General features: G+C 41.7%; 3 protein-coding genes across 7 annotated transcripts; 1 reads left to right on the top strand and 2 right to left on the bottom strand.

Moving 5' to 3' along the window:
* Positions 1-793: 793 nt before the first annotated feature.
* On the top strand, positions 794-3,762 carry LOC116212365 (vesicle transport protein SFT2B). Of its 4 annotated transcripts, none has more exons than XM_031546930.1 (7): positions 794-934; positions 1,125-1,313; positions 1,814-1,867; positions 1,976-2,049; positions 2,508-2,625; positions 2,731-2,789; positions 3,361-3,762. In XM_031546930.1, exons 2-7 carry the CDS (start codon positions 1,170-1,172, stop codon positions 3,437-3,439), a joined length of 528 nt encoding a protein of 175 aa, XP_031402790.1. In that variant the 5' UTR covers positions 794-934; positions 1,125-1,169; the 3' UTR covers positions 3,440-3,762. The 4 variants fall into 4 exon arrangements, with proteins under 4 accessions (XP_031402790.1, XP_031402789.1, XP_031402791.1 ...); XM_031546929.1 differs by having other exon boundaries at positions 799-946; XM_031546931.1 differs by having other exon boundaries at positions 807-1,313; positions 2,508-2,538.
* A 5,754-nt stretch (positions 3,763-9,516) lies between these two features.
* LOC116211722 (zinc-finger homeodomain protein 4-like) lies at positions 9,517-12,002 on the bottom strand. Its single transcript, XM_031546218.1, has one exon. The coding sequence runs from the start codon at positions 10,842-10,844 to the stop codon at positions 9,747-9,749; it is 1,098 nt and encodes a 365-aa protein (XP_031402078.1). The 5' UTR covers positions 10,845-12,002; the 3' UTR covers positions 9,517-9,746.
* Positions 12,003-13,012: 1,010 nt separating this feature from the next.
* LOC116211721 (ribosomal lysine N-methyltransferase 3) lies at positions 13,013-15,632 on the bottom strand. Of its 2 annotated transcripts, XM_031546216.1 has the most exons (5): positions 15,496-15,632; positions 14,973-15,345; positions 14,665-14,858; positions 14,179-14,422; positions 13,013-14,022 (listed from the first exon to the last, which is right to left on the bottom strand). In XM_031546216.1, the coding sequence occupies exons 1-5, from the start codon at positions 15,615-15,617 to the stop codon at positions 13,357-13,359; spliced, it is 1,599 nt and encodes a 532-aa protein (XP_031402076.1). In that variant the 5' UTR covers positions 15,618-15,632; the 3' UTR covers positions 13,013-13,356. The 2 variants fall into 2 exon arrangements, with proteins under 2 accessions (XP_031402076.1, XP_031402077.1); XM_031546217.1 differs by lacking the exon at positions 15,496-15,632 and having other exon boundaries at positions 14,973-15,356.
* Between the last annotated feature and the right edge of the window lie 840 nt (positions 15,633-16,472).

Here is a 16,472-nt window from a genome sequence, read left to right on the forward strand (position 1 = left end):
AGATAAAACATGATATTTTTTAATTTCAGATTATTTATTGTTGATCACATGATATTTAATTTAACAAATCAAGGATTTTTTTAATTTTAAAATTTAAACGACTATTCTTTTTATAAAATTGTCGATATAATGAAATACTTTCGAAACTTTTTAGAAGATTTTATTTTGTCATCTATATAAAATATTTTCGAAACTTTAAGATTTTATTGAAGATAAAAATTCAATATCTAATCATGTAAAATAAGTATTAGAATAAGTATATGTTAATATATGGTTATTTATAATATAAATGAATGTACTAATATATATTTCATTTGATTATATAGTGGATTGACTATTTCTGATATAGGCAATTTTTTTACCAAAAAGTTTTAAAGTTGAATGCATATTTTTATTAGATATTGATATAATAAAATATTCTTGAAACTTTTTAGAAATTTTACCATCTACGTAATATTTAATAATCTTAAACTTTTGATATTAACATTACAATGCGTATATATATATATATAACTATATATTTGTAGTTACTTGACGGCGTCAATGGCGAGATGACGGTTTGTACTATACTGAAACAATTTTGAAATATTTTGTACCATCAAGTAGAAAAAAAAATTAAAATCATATTGAAACATTTGGAAAACTTTTTAGACGATCAATGTAATTTACCCTTAATTTTAATTAGTTTTAGTGCGGGGGGCAAAGATGGGGCGTGTGAGCCACTGCACGCCCTTCCTCACTTGACCGGCTAAACTTAAGTTGGGGGCAAGGGCAAGGGGGCCCAGATATATAGATAGATCGGATCGGAGAATGATTGATGATATGAGCAATTGATGGAAGCTTCGGGCTGAAGGGAATTTGGCTGCGGGCCCATCTTCAGTTCTGTTTGGGCGTAGCATGAAGTCATCCTCCGTTACCCGTCCGGCAGGACACAGTAGCAGCAGCAGCTCTCTCTCTCTCTCTCTCTCTCTCTCGTCCTTTCCCTCCCCCACCCCAAGACAACTTCAGACTTGAGTTGTCGGACGCCAGTCCAGCTGCTGCTATTCTTCGCGAAATTCTTTTTCTAATTCTTCACTCAGTGAAGAGATTGATTAATTGATTGGTTCTTCCCTGACCGACCACAGATCTGTCCCGTCCCTCCGGCGAATCATAGAGAGGGAGAGCGGATAATGGATACGATGAATCAGGCGTTCGAGAAGGTGAAGATGCTGGTGGGGATGGAGGTGGATGAGGAATCCCCTCCACCAGCTGATCCTGACTCCTTCTCTTTCATGGACGACTTCAATCGCCACTGCACCTTGTCCACCAAGCAGGTCCAGTCCAGTCCCCCCCTTTTATCTCTGCTTTCTTTCTTTCTTTCTTTCTTCACCTAGCTCATACTCAATATAGGGATGAGTTTAATTAGTAGAGTAAAGGACCTTGCTTGCTTGCGAATTGCGATCCAATCCACTGCCGTCCCAGCTCCTTGATATCAATCATATCATTTATGTCGTCAACGCTTTCGCTCTTCAAAATCTAGGTTAAAGGGGTAAAAGAAAAAAAGAAAATTAACGCTGCTACATCCCACTGATAGTGGTACTATGCTAGCTATCAGCATTTCTTCTAGCCAATTTGCCTTTGCCTCCCTTCGTGAAATCACCTGAGGTTGATTATTATCTTCTGTCCGTACGATCATGATTTATAAAGTTCGATGCAATTTGGAAAAAAAAAATTTACTCATAATCTAGAAAATTTAGTCTGGAAAGTTTTAGTTATATACATCCCTGACTGACATCGTTTCTCTTTTGGTATATTGCTTTTATTCGCCGAGCAGCGGTTTTATGGCTTCGTCGTATGTTTGGTTGCTGGACTAACTTGTACCCTCTTGGTAAGCCGGTCTATTGAATTGATGTATGCCGTAGCAACTGGCATTGTATTTTCCCTTTCCTTTCGGGGGTTAACTTACTAGCTTCCACTTGCTTTTCCCTTTTGTCAGTCGATGCTTGTTTTCTTCAACCCAGTTAAATTCGGGATCACGTTCACTTTTGGGAATATGCTCGCTCTTGGGAGGTATGTGTGTGCTTTGACTCGTGTGCCCTGCTCCATGCTGTTGGTTAACCACTCATAGGCCCTGCACTTGCACTTCTTTTTCGTACTTTCGTTTCGTTTGTGGTTTTTGCACAAATATTTGAAATGGTAGCATTTCTAATTCAGGTCACACTTACATTCATCGACACTAGATAAAAAACAGAAATGTAGGGAGATAAGAATCCAGCAACATAGCATAAAAGCAAACTGTCTTTATTCTGTTCAGTCACTGGACTTCTAGCAGCTACTTCCTCCTCCTTCCCAGCCATGATTACCGGATATAACTTTTAGAAAATCCTGCTATTCTTTACCTCATCGGTAGATATAATGTTTCCTTGTGGGTCACGGGTTGTAGAACCTTCTAAGCTCCATCACTATCCGTTGTCTCTCAGTCTCTCTTGATGATCTGTGCAAACTAAATGGATTTTCTTCCATTGCAGTACGGCATTCCTCATAGGCCCCAAGCGGCAGGTGAATATGATGCTCGATCCTGTTCGAATATATGCAACAGCTTTATATCTTGCCAGCATAATAGTGGCATTATTTTGTGCTCTCTATGTAAGTTTAAATTGGTAATGATTGAATCAACACACTTCACGTCAATATAGGCACCACTCAAGGCCTCTAAGGCTGATATGCTTCTCTCTTAATTGTGACGAACAGGTTCGTAACAAGCTGTTGACACTCCTGGCTATCATTCTAGAGTTTGGAGGGCTAATATGGTATGTCAGGCTGAAGACACTACTGATTTGTTGGGTATCTTGTGTTCCTGCATATGCTCTTTCAAAATTTTCAATTCTGATATGTTTGTTGTGTCTTGCTATATATAACTGTGCTGAACACCACTAATTGACACAGTGAAAATTTTGCACCAAATGCAAGTTTCAGCACAAAATTCTGGGTCGTGATTGTTGGTCTTTGAATGTGAAAATTGGGGTTCGGGTTTGTACTTATTTTTTGGGTGATCTTTTCTTAACTGGACATCCCGTATCATCCCAACCACCTACCAGTGACTTCATGCACTGTGTCAGCAAGATCATCAATCTATTAACTATGTCAACTATTGGAAAAGAAAGTGGAAATTTTAATGAATCCGCCTTCGCTTGATTGGATGAATTGACTAGAATCCGGTGAATTGACTGCTGTCTGATCTATTCACGGTGTGCTCATATTTGGCTCCTCCTTAGCACATTATATAAAGCATTTGTCAGTTCAGAGCATCATTCATCACTACATACATCCAAGGGTATAGTAGGCACTTTGTTCATAACTCTGTCACCTCATTGTGTACAGGTATAGCTTGAGCTACATCCCATTTGCGCGAACTGTGGTGTCAAAGTTTATGATGGCTTGCTTTGACACTGAATTCTAGGCCCTTGTGAATGGGAGAAAAGCCCGGATACATCACTGCAGTCCTGTCATGGCAGTTGGAACTCGGACTGCCTGAAGTTAGCGGCTTTTCTACGTGTAAAGTTTGAAGATGCTGCATGAAGCTTTTCGACATAATTCTGTGGATGTGTATTGAAGTTGAGATCCCTTGTAAAAGAGGCCCACCTGGAATTGCAGAGAGAACTGGGAAGATGTGACAGCACAAATCGGCTTGGTTACTTATAAAGCTAACGTCCAATGAAAGTTTGAGGTGTTGGGAAGGGATGTGTTCAACCAAACAACAACGCAGTGATTAATCTTCCTCTCCTACTAGTGTAATCGAGATAAGAACCAATCAAATCAACTAACAAGCAATGAAGAAAAGAACACAGAGAATTTTACGTAGAAAACCCCAATGTGGGGAAAAATCACGGGATCAACTCCGAATCAACAATCCATCAATGAAAGTTATATAATGTTTTTCATCAAGGGTAAACCCTTGGATCACCAAATTCAAGAGAAATACTCTCTTAGATCACCCAAACACCAAATTCGTTACTCACATCGGGTGGTTTATAAAACCAGTTGAAACAGCACCTACAGATAATAGGGATTCTGACCATTCAAAACTTAGGCTCACGTGTCGTGAAGCCGCTATCAAAATTTCGTCTCAATCGGAGTTCGTTTGACGTCCCGATCGAGGTTTGACCTTCAGCTGTGCGTTGCCCCTATTGATCCGAATTCTGCCCCTCCCAACTATTTAGAGGCTTCGAGTATACTGGCTATACTTCGGCAAACATGAAGTTTCTCCCTAGCGAGAGGTTTTGTCATCATATCAGCTTAATTCTCATCAGTGTGCACTTTGTCTAGCTTCACCAACTTGGACTCTAACACATCTCTAATCCAATGAAACTTAATATCGATATGCTTCGACATCGAATGGAAAGTGGGATTCTTGCAAAGATGAATGGCGCTTTGACTATCACAGTGTAGAACATACATTTCTTGCTTCAAGCTCAACTCCTGCAAAAACTTTTGCAACCACAACATCTCATTGCAACCTTCGGTCACCGCAATGTATTCGGCTTCCGTTGTAGACAAAGCGATATACATTTGAAACCTTGATTGCCATAAGATAGCTCCCCATGCAAAAGTCATCAAGTATCTCGAAGTGGATTTTCGAGAATCGATATCTCCTGCCATATCCGCATCCATGTAGCCCACTAACTCCGGCTTACCAGTGCCAAAGTGTAAACACACCTTGGATGTTCCTCTGAGATACCTCAGGATCCACTTAACCGCATTCCAATGCTCCTTCCCCAGATTTGAGAGAAAACGACTAACCACACCAACAGAATGAGCGATATTTGGCCTTGTACAAACCATGACATACATTAAACTTCCTACAGCTGATGAGTAAGGAACTTTCTTCATCTCTTCTTTCTCCTTCTCACATGTAGGACATTGCTTTGAGCTAAGTTGAAATGAGAAACAAGTGGTGATGAAACTGGTTTACCATTACCCATGTTGAACCGATCCAAAATCTTCTCGATGTACTTCTCTTGAGAAAGCCAAAGTTTTCTACTTGATCTGTCACGAGAAATATGCATCCTAAGGATCTGCTTTGTAGGTCCCAAATCCTTCATGGCAAAGGACTTGTTGAGCTCTTTCTTCAACTCTGCAATCTTACTCATATCATGACCAACGAGCAACATATCATCCACATATAACAGTAAAATGATAAAATCACCATCCGAGAATTGTTTCACGAACACACAATGATCTGAAGTTGTCCGTGTGTAGCCATGGCTCAACATGAAAGAGTCAAACTTTTTGTACCACTGCCGAGGTACTTGCTTAAGCCCATACAAGCTCTTCCTCAGCCTGCACACCAAATGCTCCTAACCTTTAACTCGGATTCCTTCATGCTGTTCCATATATATTTCTTCCTCCAAGTCACCATACAGGAAAACTGTTTTTACATCGAGCTACTCGATCTCCAAATTCAGACTAGCCGCCAATGCGAGAACAACTCGGATAGATGACATCTTGACCACGGGCGAGAAGATCTCCTCGAAGTCAACTCCTTTCTTCTGGTTGAAACCTTTCACTACCAGTCGAGCTTTGTAACGAGGTCGTGAGTTCTCTGTCTTCAACCTGTAGACCCATTTGTTCTTCAATGCTCTCTTACCTTGCGGTAGCTTCACTAAGTCATACGTGTGATTTTCAGACAAGGAGTTCATCTCCTCATTTATCGCCTTCAACCAGTGCTCCTTGTGCTCATGTGCCACAGCTTCATCATAGCACTCAGGTTCTTCCCCGTCAGTCAATAGCACATACTCATGAGGTGGATATCTTGTAGAAGGTCGTCTTACTCTGTCAGATCGTCTAGATAGATTATCTACAAGCTCTAACTGTAACTGCGAGCTTGTATCATTCGTAATCACATCATCATCTACCTGAAGAATCTCACCCCCAATTGTGGTTTCTTCATACTCACCAGGTACCTCTTCCACTGGATGTTCTACATCAACCGATACAAGAATAGAGATCTCGTGAGGATTGCCTACTCTGGCCTTCTCTAACTTTTGCAAATCCTCGATTGTCTGGTCCTCAAAGAACACAACATCCCTACTCCTAATGATCTTCCTACTATTAGGGTCCCAAAACTTATACCCGAACTCTTCACGTGCATAACCCAAGAAAATGCACTGTTTTGCCTTGATATCGAGTTTCGATCTTTCATCTCGAGGAGTGTAAACAGATGTCCTGCACCCGAAGACTCTGAGATGCTTGTAGGATACTTCCTTGCTGGTCCACACCTACTGGGGTACATCTTCATCAAGTGCAACTGACGATGTAAGATTAATAAGATCAACAGTTGTCCTCATTGCCTCGCCCCAAAAAGACTTTGACAGTTTCGCCTAAGAAAGCATACAACGAACTCTCTCAACAATTGTGCGGTCCATCCACTCTGCAAGCTCGTGCTGCTGTGGAGTCTTCGGTACCGTCTTCTCAAGTTTGATACCGTGAGTCCTGCAATAGTTCTCGAAAGGACCCCTATACTCACCACCATTATTAGCTTTGACACATTTCAACTTCATGCCCGTTTCTCTTTCCACTGCTACATGGAAGTTCTTGAAAATATCAGTCACCTGATCTTTAGTTCTCATAGGGTAAGCCCAAAAGAGAGTATCACCAATAGATCTATCCAATATGAAACAAACATCAGTATGCATAAGATCAAGTATATGATCGCATCTAGATGGACGACTTCTAACAAAAGAAACTCTCCTCTGCTTACCAGCTAAACGGTGATCACAAGTGCTCAAGTGTATACCTTTAACGGACAAAGACTGCTTTCTAGCAAGAATTTGAATACCTTTCTCGCTGATATGCCCAAGTCTCATGTGTCATAGCTCGATAGGATAATCCTCAACAACATTAACCTAACAAGAGTTGTGCCTGGCGTGTAACTTGTAGAGAGTGTCGGTCTCTGACCCCGTGCCACAATCAACTAACCCTTGGAGAGCTTCCATCTCTCATTGCTAAATTCGTTACTGTAGCCTTCACCATCAAGCTGACCCGTCGAGATTAGGTTAAGGCGAATTTCTGGAACATGCCTCACCTTCTTCAGAAGCAACTTGCAGCCAAGTTCGATCTTTAGACAGACATTACCAATACCGACAATCTTGCATGACTGTCCATTCCCCATTCTCACATAACCATAGTCCCCGGTAGTGTAAAATGAGAAGAAATCCCGACGAGGAGTGACATGAAACGAGACACTTGTATCTACAACCCAGGTAGAGTCCTGACACGTGAAATTCACATAGGCTTCATCACAAACGATGTAGGTCTCTCCATCAGATGCCACTGCTGTAGTGCTTTCTTCCTTCTTGCTCTCACCGTTGCCATTCTGATTTTTCTTCAGAGCTCTACACTCCCTTTTGTAATGTCCCTCTTTTCCACAGTGATAGCAAGTTACCCCTTTCCTCGTCTTCGACTTTGATCTACCCCTTGATTTGTCACGTGAGTTACCATGCTTGGAAGAGGAATTTCTGCTTTGACTTCTCCCCCATTGTTTAGTAACCAAAGCTTCAGACCGAATGGAAATTCCAAAACTTTTCTTTCTAGTCTCCTCATTAAATAAATTATATGTCACCGTGGCCAACAATAGCTTCTCATTTGGCGCAGAATTGCTCAATGCAACCACAAGCGTGTCCCAATTATCCAGTAGAGTCCCTAAAAGGAAACAAGCCTGCAACTCATCGGGTAGTATTACCTCCAAGTTTGTCAACTAGTTAACAATATCCTAGAAATTACTCATGTGCACAGACATATCACATCCATCCTGGTAACGAAGATGAACCAACTTCTTCACGAGAAAGGCCTTATTTTGCCGAGTCTTCCTCGCGTAGAGATTTGTCAATTTATCCCACAAAGCTTTCGCATTTGTCTCCTGAGCAACATGATGATAAATACTATTGTCTAGTCACTACTGAATCAAACCAATAGTCTTCCGATTTGTGCGTTCCCAAGCCTTGTCATCCTTATCTTTGGGTTTCGCAGAATCCCCTTCAATGGGATCTTACAAGTCCCTGTAAAATAGAAGATCCTCCATCCGAGACTTCCATATAGAGTAGTTGGTTGCATTCAACTTGAACATAGATCTTGTAGACTCCTTCATCTCGAAAACACTGAAAAAACTCAAACTTCTCAAACCCAAGGCTCTAATACCACTTGTTGGGAAGGGATGTGCTCAACCAAACAACAACGCAGCGATTAATCTTCCTCCCCTACTAGTGTAATCGAGATAAGAACCAATCAAATCAACAACAAGCAATGAAGAAAAGAACACATAGAATTTTACGTGGAAAATCCCGATATGGGGAAAAATCACGGGACCAACTCCAAATCAACAATCCACTATCAATGAAGGTAATACAATGTTTTTCATCAAGGGTAAACCCTTGGATCACCAAACTCAAGAGAAACACACTCTTGGATCACCCAAACACCAAATTCATCACCCACACCGTGTGGTTTATAAAACCAGCTGAAACAGCACCTACAGAGCTCTAATAGGGATTCTGACTGTTCAGAACTTTGCCCCACGTGTCGTGAAGCCGCTGTCAAAATTTCGTCTCAATCGGAGTTCGTTTCACATCCCGATCGAGGTTTGATCTCCAACTGCGCACTGCCCCTGTTGATCCGAATTCTGCTCTGTAATTCTCCCTGTTCTGCTGTCCTGATCTGATCTTCTCTGTTCAGATCTGCCGCCCCTGTTCCTCAGCTGGTTTGCTAAAAAATAAACCCTACAAAAGTGGGTCATTTGACCTATTAAAGCCTGATAAAAATTTAACATGATTTGAGCCCAACTGCGAGCGAGAAATGCTTCTTGTACGTTCTGAGAGTTCACATATATGCTTTTGATCTCTGTGCGTGGTTGTCATAAGCTTAAGCACTAGTCTGTCTTTCCAGTGCCTTGTTAAGTTCCGGGGAGTATTAGACAGTTGTGCTACCAAACTCGAGCCATCCAGATAGCAATCTGGAGTTCTATCTGGTAGACTTTGCAGAGATTGGGCAATCTAGCAAAAGGCGGGACATGTTTTGAGAGTTTATCCAGTGATCGAAGACCAATGGTGGGACGCACCAATCCGAGGCTATCGGCAGTCGAACTAACTGAGCTCTTGTATTGGTATTGGCATTGGGATGGTTTATCATCCACTAAGCTGGAGAAATTAGCCCGCAGCTAATTAATATAGAGCCACCATTTCAGAGCTCATTGTAAAAATATAATTGCCCCATCTGCAGGAAGGATGCGTGCATGGCTAAGTAAGGTCTCATAATTACACCTCCCTACTGTCCAATTTCGAAATTAATCTTCATGTCTTTTTACACCAGGAGAGTGACCACGCTCTATGCTCTGTACAATAATATGCTACTTCAGAAATGTGATCTCTCAATGACATTCTTGAAAGGCTTCCTTCTTATTCACAATTGGCAATGGTAGGATATGTAGTTATCGAGTTTGAATAACCTCCTCAGGAAAACCATCGATTGAAAGAGTGACAACAATAGAAAACAACCAGTCGCAGTCAATTGTGTTGAGTTTGCAAGCGTCAATCCAGTGTATTGTGTACATAAGCTCTGACTAACGGTACAATGAGCCAATAAAATTCTCAGTTTACAAATAGTGAAACCTATCAGAATAAGGGAAACTCATTGGAGTATTGACCTGAGGATGCAGAAAAGGAGAGCATTAAGACCACCTGCAGGCCGGCCAGTTGCAATGGGTACGTACGACTTCAGGTGGTTGAGGTTTTCTTGGCAAAGGTGTGCTTGTTGTTGTGCATCCAAACCTTGAGGACCCGTCTTTCGATCCCAATATCTCGGCAGAACTGCTGCACCACTGAGTCGTCAAGCTTCTGTATCTTCCAATTAGCCTTATCTGCAAACGCCAGCATCCTCTCCTTCTGTTCAGGTGTGAACTTTGTCCTGAACCTCTTCTTCACCTTCTCAGCATCATCCATCAAGTCCAAAGGGACGGAGCTGGCCCTCCTATCGCTGTCAGCAGTCAGCATGGGCGGCGAACCATGGCTTCGTACTGCCCCAGTGGCAGGCAGTTTCAGGAGGCTGATAATGGATTTCCCACTCTCAATGTTATGGAGGAGGGATGAAGAAGGGCCATAGTCGGGGCATGGGGATAGAGATCGGCTGCATTCTAACTTGACTTCCACTTTTCGGTGGAAATTGCGGTGGCAGTTGCAAGCGGAGCACTTGAGGGCATCGAGGTTGCTGCCTTCTTCTCCGCTGGGCATGAATTCACCACATCCATCTGTGGCATTGCCACCGATGGATGCTGCATGGTTCTTCTGGCACTCTCTGTACCTCACGGCTGATGATGATCTTCCAGTTCCATTATTGTGGATTTGGAAGCAGCTGGTCCTGCTGATGCTGCTGTTGTTGGGCATGACGACTATCGGCATTAGCATTGGCTTTGGCTCCTCCTCCTCCTGCTGCTTTGGACATGGGGAGGGAGAGCTAGCAGCTGCAGTACCAGTAATACGACGGGATGCTAGCAGGGGCAGTGGTGAAGGCTGCTGGGATAATTCTCCCCCGCTACCTCCTCCATCATTACGCGCATATCGGTTCCTCTTGCCCGTCAACTCAATATGTTGGTCCCAAGTATCCATCTTCTCTTCTTTCCTATTTCTCAATATATTCCTGATCATATGAGTAAATGCTTTTCCTTTCAAGTAGTCCAGTCCTCCTGGTTTCTGCAGGTCTTCTCTCTGTATGTAGAATATAGAGAGGGAGACGCGAGGAGAGGGAGAAGTTTGAGTGGATATGGAGATATATATGTAATAATAACAATAATAAAAATGAGAGAAAGAGCCGGCCATGACTCCGTAGGAATGGGGTTCAATTAATTTGGAAGCCAAGCAAATTGTTAGTTAATCTAAAGTGTGTGTTTGTGTGTATATATTAATTAATGCAGTGACTACTGGCTTGGCTTGTTAATTACGTGCTTGCTGTCAGGACAAGGGTACTACTACTACTACTGCCGCCTGTAATGTGTGGCCAGGAGTAGGACTGGGCTAGGGATTGTCTTGAAAGATGGCTAGGGGTATGGGATGGGACTTCTCTTTCTGATAGTCATTAGTAATATATCATTTAAACACTACAGAGAGAGATAAAGAGAGAGTTTGGTGACTGCTTTGCTTTGCTTTGCTTGTACAATCAGTCTCTGGCAATAGCAGACCAATGCTCACAATATGTGTGTGTGTGTGTATATATATATATAAATATATATATAGGTATAGACATAGAGTCACGGATCAAAATCCCACTAAGTACCCTATTATGTTTTCGATGTGGCTGTATTATATAATAATATATTATTTGATGTTCTCAGCAATTGGTTGGTCACTTTTCAGCCAGCCCAGCCTAGCAACCAGCTGGAGCTCGAGCAGCAGGGAGGCTTGCTGCTGCTGCTGCTAGATTTTGGTTATTAATGAGGAGGTGCTTTGGCTTGGACCATATTCCAAATTGACATTTACGTGGCTAGCTATGGCTTTATCGATCTATGGATCTCCTACTCCTGCTAGCTAATTAATCATCAAAAAGAAAAAAGAGAAAAAGAAAAAAAGGTTCCCTTCACAGCTGACCAGAGACAGGAAGAGGAGACACAACCAACCAGCGCCAAAGGCCAAAGCTTCTAAGTTCTAATGAGGAAGGATCCTATCCTATGAAGACATTGAAGGGAAGAGACCTCGTATCGTGCGGTACCATCACTTTCAGGTCTCTCTTTCTTTTCCAGTCCTTTCTCACTCATCATCATCATTCATCACCATATATAGACTGTACGCTATGTTAGATTCATGCCACTATTGTTTCTTGCTCTTATAGACATACATACATACATATATATATATATATTCTCGGTTCTTTTGCAAATTTGATTTTAGTACGAAAGCAGAAAGACGCGCAGGCAGGCAGGCAGAAGGTGTTTCTCCCTTTTTATGCTTGTAGATACATATAGATATACACATATATAGGATTAACAGTGGATCCTCCCCCCCCCCCCCCCCCCCCCCCCCCCCCCCCCCCCCCCCCCCCCCCCCCAAAGAACAGATAGACTTGGTTGTACATTTAATAGATTCTTAGTGATGATTATTACCACATCTTTAAAAGTGCTGTTGATATTAGCTAGTCCATAGTCATTATGATTATCTATAATTGCAAAAGAGCAGTGCTGCAACCTCCAAAATTCAGACTTTCACCACAATATATATACATATATAATATGATGATTATTATACCCATCTCATCTATAAGATTAAATGATATGATTATTCTAATGCATGCAGGAAGACCACATACATGGAACAGGACAGGAGACATGCTTAGACTCTCCACTAGTTATGGGTTAGATGTTGCTTTGAAGGAAGGAGATTAATTCACAAGCGCGCGCACGAGAGAGAATCATCTTTAATTAATCCCTCCAACTCCCTTTCGTAATTTTGAAAAATGCAGAGGCTTAATGGTGTTTGCTTTTGGTTCAGAAAAGCTATCCATGCCATATGCTAGCCGAGATCATTGGTTTATAATTTGTCAATCATCTGAGTCAGTGTTTCTTAATCAGTCAGCCGTTTACCAGTCTTACCTTTTGCCTCTCGCTTATCAATTCTCTGCGGGAAGCATTTAAGCTGTGCATCTGCACATTGGTAAACATCGATACATGACGTACACAATAGACAAGAAAACGCATGTGCGCAAATTGGGTTCCATCCAAAACTAGCAATCAAGCTAAGCTTGGTAGACGCTGCATTGAAGTGATAAGAGCCATAACAAACTGTAGCGGCGCCAGAGTAACCTCTGATGTGCTCGGCCACATGCAGTGAGTGGACATGCATGGCCATGGCATCAGATGGGGCTTCCTTCTCCTGTGCCACTTTCTCTTCATACTGGATCACATCCATATTACCTGCATAGATACACTCATAAGAACAAGCTCCTTATAGATGGTAACCAGCGCATACATACATACCATAATGGAATCATCCGCATCTTGAGAAAGGCGACTCAATCACATCCTGATGATGGGATGGTATAACACAAATATTTGAAATGCAATGCCATTACATGCCCTTTCAGTTCCATCATTAATTTTTCAGTCAATAAAAGTACAGCACTCAATCAGAGCAAAATTGATCCCTTGTGGAATATTTTTCCAGCCAAACCAGAAGAACCCGAGTTATCCATATAAATGAACCACAACTTGGCTCAAGCTAATACATCCTCCCACCCAAGTCTTGCAAAGATCAGCTTCAGCTCCTACTGTATAGTGGCATAATCTGGATGGAATCAGCACAGGAAGATGAAAATAGAGCAGAAGTTTCTTGAGCTTTATGATTATTTCCTCTTCAACTTTTTCCTTTCAGAGGCTTTTGCACATTCAAATGATACACCTCTAAAAGAAGCATAACTCCTGAGCTTCCCCAAGATCCTCCTCTCACTCACTCGCAGCATCAAAGAGTGATACAACTTTCTCTCTCGGTTGCAACAACACCTCCTCAGAGCTTCAACATCATCTTCGATCGTATTCATACCATACAGACTCTCCCTGACGTATGCAAGTGACAAAAGTGCATTACAAACACTTTCTGTCAGCACTAAATCCCTGCTCATCTCCGATGCTATTTGCCCTACACAGGTGTCACTATGGGGCAAAATCTTGCCTGAGCTGTAACTGCCTTTGGTTGGAACTGCAAGATCCAACACTCGATGAGCATCCTCAGGCAACAATATTATGTATAACAGAATGAGTAGCTCCAGTTGAGGCTCCCCGTTGAATGAAATCTCAAAGTACTCGGAGTCCTGACTTTCGCATCCAGAATAACCTAACCTCCTCCACAAGGCCACCCGTGCTCTGGTGTGTCGATTTGAGAATGAAGAAGAGCTCCATTGAAGCACCAGTTCCAAGTCAATATTCACTATGTCATAAGGGTTGTTTTCCTCGGTAAATCCATATCTGTAAAGTAACGCTGCATTACCCAAAGACCCATAGGTATTGAAAACCTGTTGATCAGCAACAGAAAGATTTTAAGAGCGGAAAAAATGCACTCTGCAACAAAAGGATGCATGCCGCGCTTAGAACTGCATATATAAATGAAGTACCCCGAGGCGAAGAGAGCAATTCCTATAAATTTAAAATGTATGAAGCGCCACTCTAACCTCGTTCCCTCCTCTGACATCTTTCACCATAATCATTCCTAATACAGTGAAATCATCTGGCAAGGGAGGAGGATGATCAACTTCATTATTGCTCTCGGAATTGTTACCAGAGGGAGATGTAACCAATGCCTTCTCATCAAAGACATTAGTTAATTGGTCATCATCCACATCATCATTATCAGATTCACTATGAGAAGATAGTGAGGTGAAGTGTACATCCTCGGCTGCAGTCTTGTGATTAAACCTGGTTTCATGCAAATGAAGCATGTGGGTATAGGCTCTCTGTTCCATCAGATCACAAGATAGATATAGAGAAACCTAAAGTTCTACCATCTTCGGCCTATGGACTAAATCGCGGTCAGCTGAAATAATGATAATAGCGCAAGAGCTTTCAAAACTGTACAGCAATGGGGGAGCCGGGAGCACAAATTGAGGTTAGTAGCACATCCTTATGAGTAATTAATCGCTAAATATTAAATGCCTTACAAGTCTGCCAATGGGACCATGCCAAATCCATGATAGTCATCAATCTCGAAGGACCGAGAAGCAATGAGACTTCTAGCAGCCAGATACTGGTTGACCCCGAAGAAACCGGGGTTGAGCTCTGAGAAGGAATCCAGCAGGGGCAGGATACATTCCTTCCAGTCCTCACGAATAAGAGCCTTGTCCTCCTTCACGGCCTGCTCAGCACAGAAAAGCACAGCACAGCATGTTTAGTGGACAAGGTTAGCTTGGCGGCATAACAACAAATACAACAGCAGCCGACCCAAAAAAAAAAAAAAGAGGAGACCGACCTTGTGGAGCTCGGTTCCGCGGAGAAGCAGGTCGACTTCTCGGGAAGTCCAGGTGAGGGGAATGGGCTCCTGAGGAGGCAGGAGCTGGAGGTACCCAGCCCAGGGAGACACTTGGCCCAAGCTCCTCTCGAACATTAAGGCGACAGACAGCCCCAAGCAGCCCTCCAGACCGGCGGCTTCAATCATCTCCTGGGCGCCGGTTGTCTTGATGGTGAGGCAAGCTGTCTTGGGGATGGTGGCGACCGCATCCCCTTCCTTTAAGTCGCAGCGGGCTCTCACTGCGATCCCCTGATCAGGGCTGTCGGTGAGCTGGAGGGCGTCGCTGCATTCGATCGACTGCCATTTCATCCACCGCTTAAACGCCCTCAATCGCCTGTCAGCCATTCAGTCAGTCCCAGCAAATTCATCATCTATGGCTTCTCTAATCTATACATACATATATATATATATATATATATACATGCGACTGAGCTGACTCAGCAGGAAAAAGGAAGGCGTGAGATAGAGAATGTAAGTATGGTACCTGCTGGAATCGGAGCCAGCGCCGGAAGTCATACTGTTGCTCTCCTGTGGTGGCGGAGACAACAGAACGGCCAACCCTTTGGAGCGTTTGCAGCTGGATATATTATATGGAATATACATCATTTTTTTATCTTATCTATATATTAGTGCCATCAAAACCGGACCGAATGGTGAATCGGAAGGGGTATGAGTTCATGAATTTATGGGTCCAACTAGGAATTCAATTGGACAGACCGCACGTTTAATTAATATAAAATAAATATTCATATTATTAAAAAAATTATGATAATTAAAATAGAATAATGATGATTCCAAATAAATATAAAGATAATGTAAGAAAATATCTATATTTAATATTTGTTATTTCAAAATAAATATTGAATTGTAATAAGTACTTAAAAGTATAGTTAAAAAAACAAGAAAGTAGTGGTTGCTTGATTGATAGCTTGTTAGTATGGGAAGCAAGAGGTCATTTATTCAAATCCTTACACAATTTATCAATTTTTACACTAAATAGGAAGCCCATAAAACCGATCGGTTCAATGAAATTTTGCTCAAAAACCGATCGGTTCAACTCTGCCATTTGGGTTTTTAAGCAGACCGGACCGGACATAGTGTTGGTTTTCGGTCCAGCCGGTCCGATCCTGTTCTGATAACAATGCTATATATATATATATAATTGTATCACATGCAATAAATACGGTTAGAAAATTAAATTTTAATATTATATGAGGTCACAAATGTATTTGTTTAAATAAGATTTACATTAAAATCTATAATACGTAATGTAAAACAGAATTAACCAATTTATTATGCATTAAATGTATTAATATAAAAAATTAATTTTCTTTTTTAAAAACAAGTCTATTTCAATTTTTTTTTAAAAATGATTCACAACAAAATGAATTTTAAAATTTTTATACATTGTATAAATATAGGTTTTAGTATAGGAGATAATGCTCTAGAATAGTTAGAGAT

This window comes from Punica granatum, chromosome 6, assembly GCF_007655135.1.
Source record: "Punica granatum isolate Tunisia-2019 chromosome 6, ASM765513v2, whole genome shotgun sequence".
In the NCBI taxonomy this organism is placed as follows: Eukaryota; Viridiplantae; Streptophyta; class Magnoliopsida; order Myrtales; family Lythraceae; genus Punica; species Punica granatum.

Coding starts and splice junctions, on each gene's coding strand:
- LOC116212365 (XM_031546930.1), top strand. CDS start 1,170: ATGGATACGATGAATCAGGCGTTCGAGAAGGTGAAGATGCTGGTGGGG. Junction 1,868..1,975: donor GACTAACTTGTACCCTCTTG/GTAAGCCGGTCT, acceptor CCCTTTTGTCAG/TCGATGCTTGTTTTCTTCAA. Junction 2,790..3,360: donor GAGTTTGGAGGGCTAATATG/GTATGTCAGGCT, acceptor CATTGTGTACAG/GTATAGCTTGAGCTACATCC.
- LOC116211722 (XM_031546218.1), bottom strand. CDS start 10,844: ATGGCCGGCTCTTTCTCTCATTTTTATTATTGTTATTATTACATATAT.
- LOC116211721 (XM_031546216.1), bottom strand. CDS start 15,617: ATGATGTATATTCCATATAATATATCCAGCTGCAAACGCTCCAAAGGG. Junction 15,346..15,495: donor GCTGGCTCCGATTCCAGCAG/GTACCATACTTA, acceptor AATGGCTGACAG/GCGATTGAGGGCGTTTAAGC. Junction 14,023..14,178: donor ATGTCAGAGGAGGGAACGAG/GTTAGAGTGGCG, acceptor GCTGATCAACAG/GTTTTCAATACCTATGGGTC.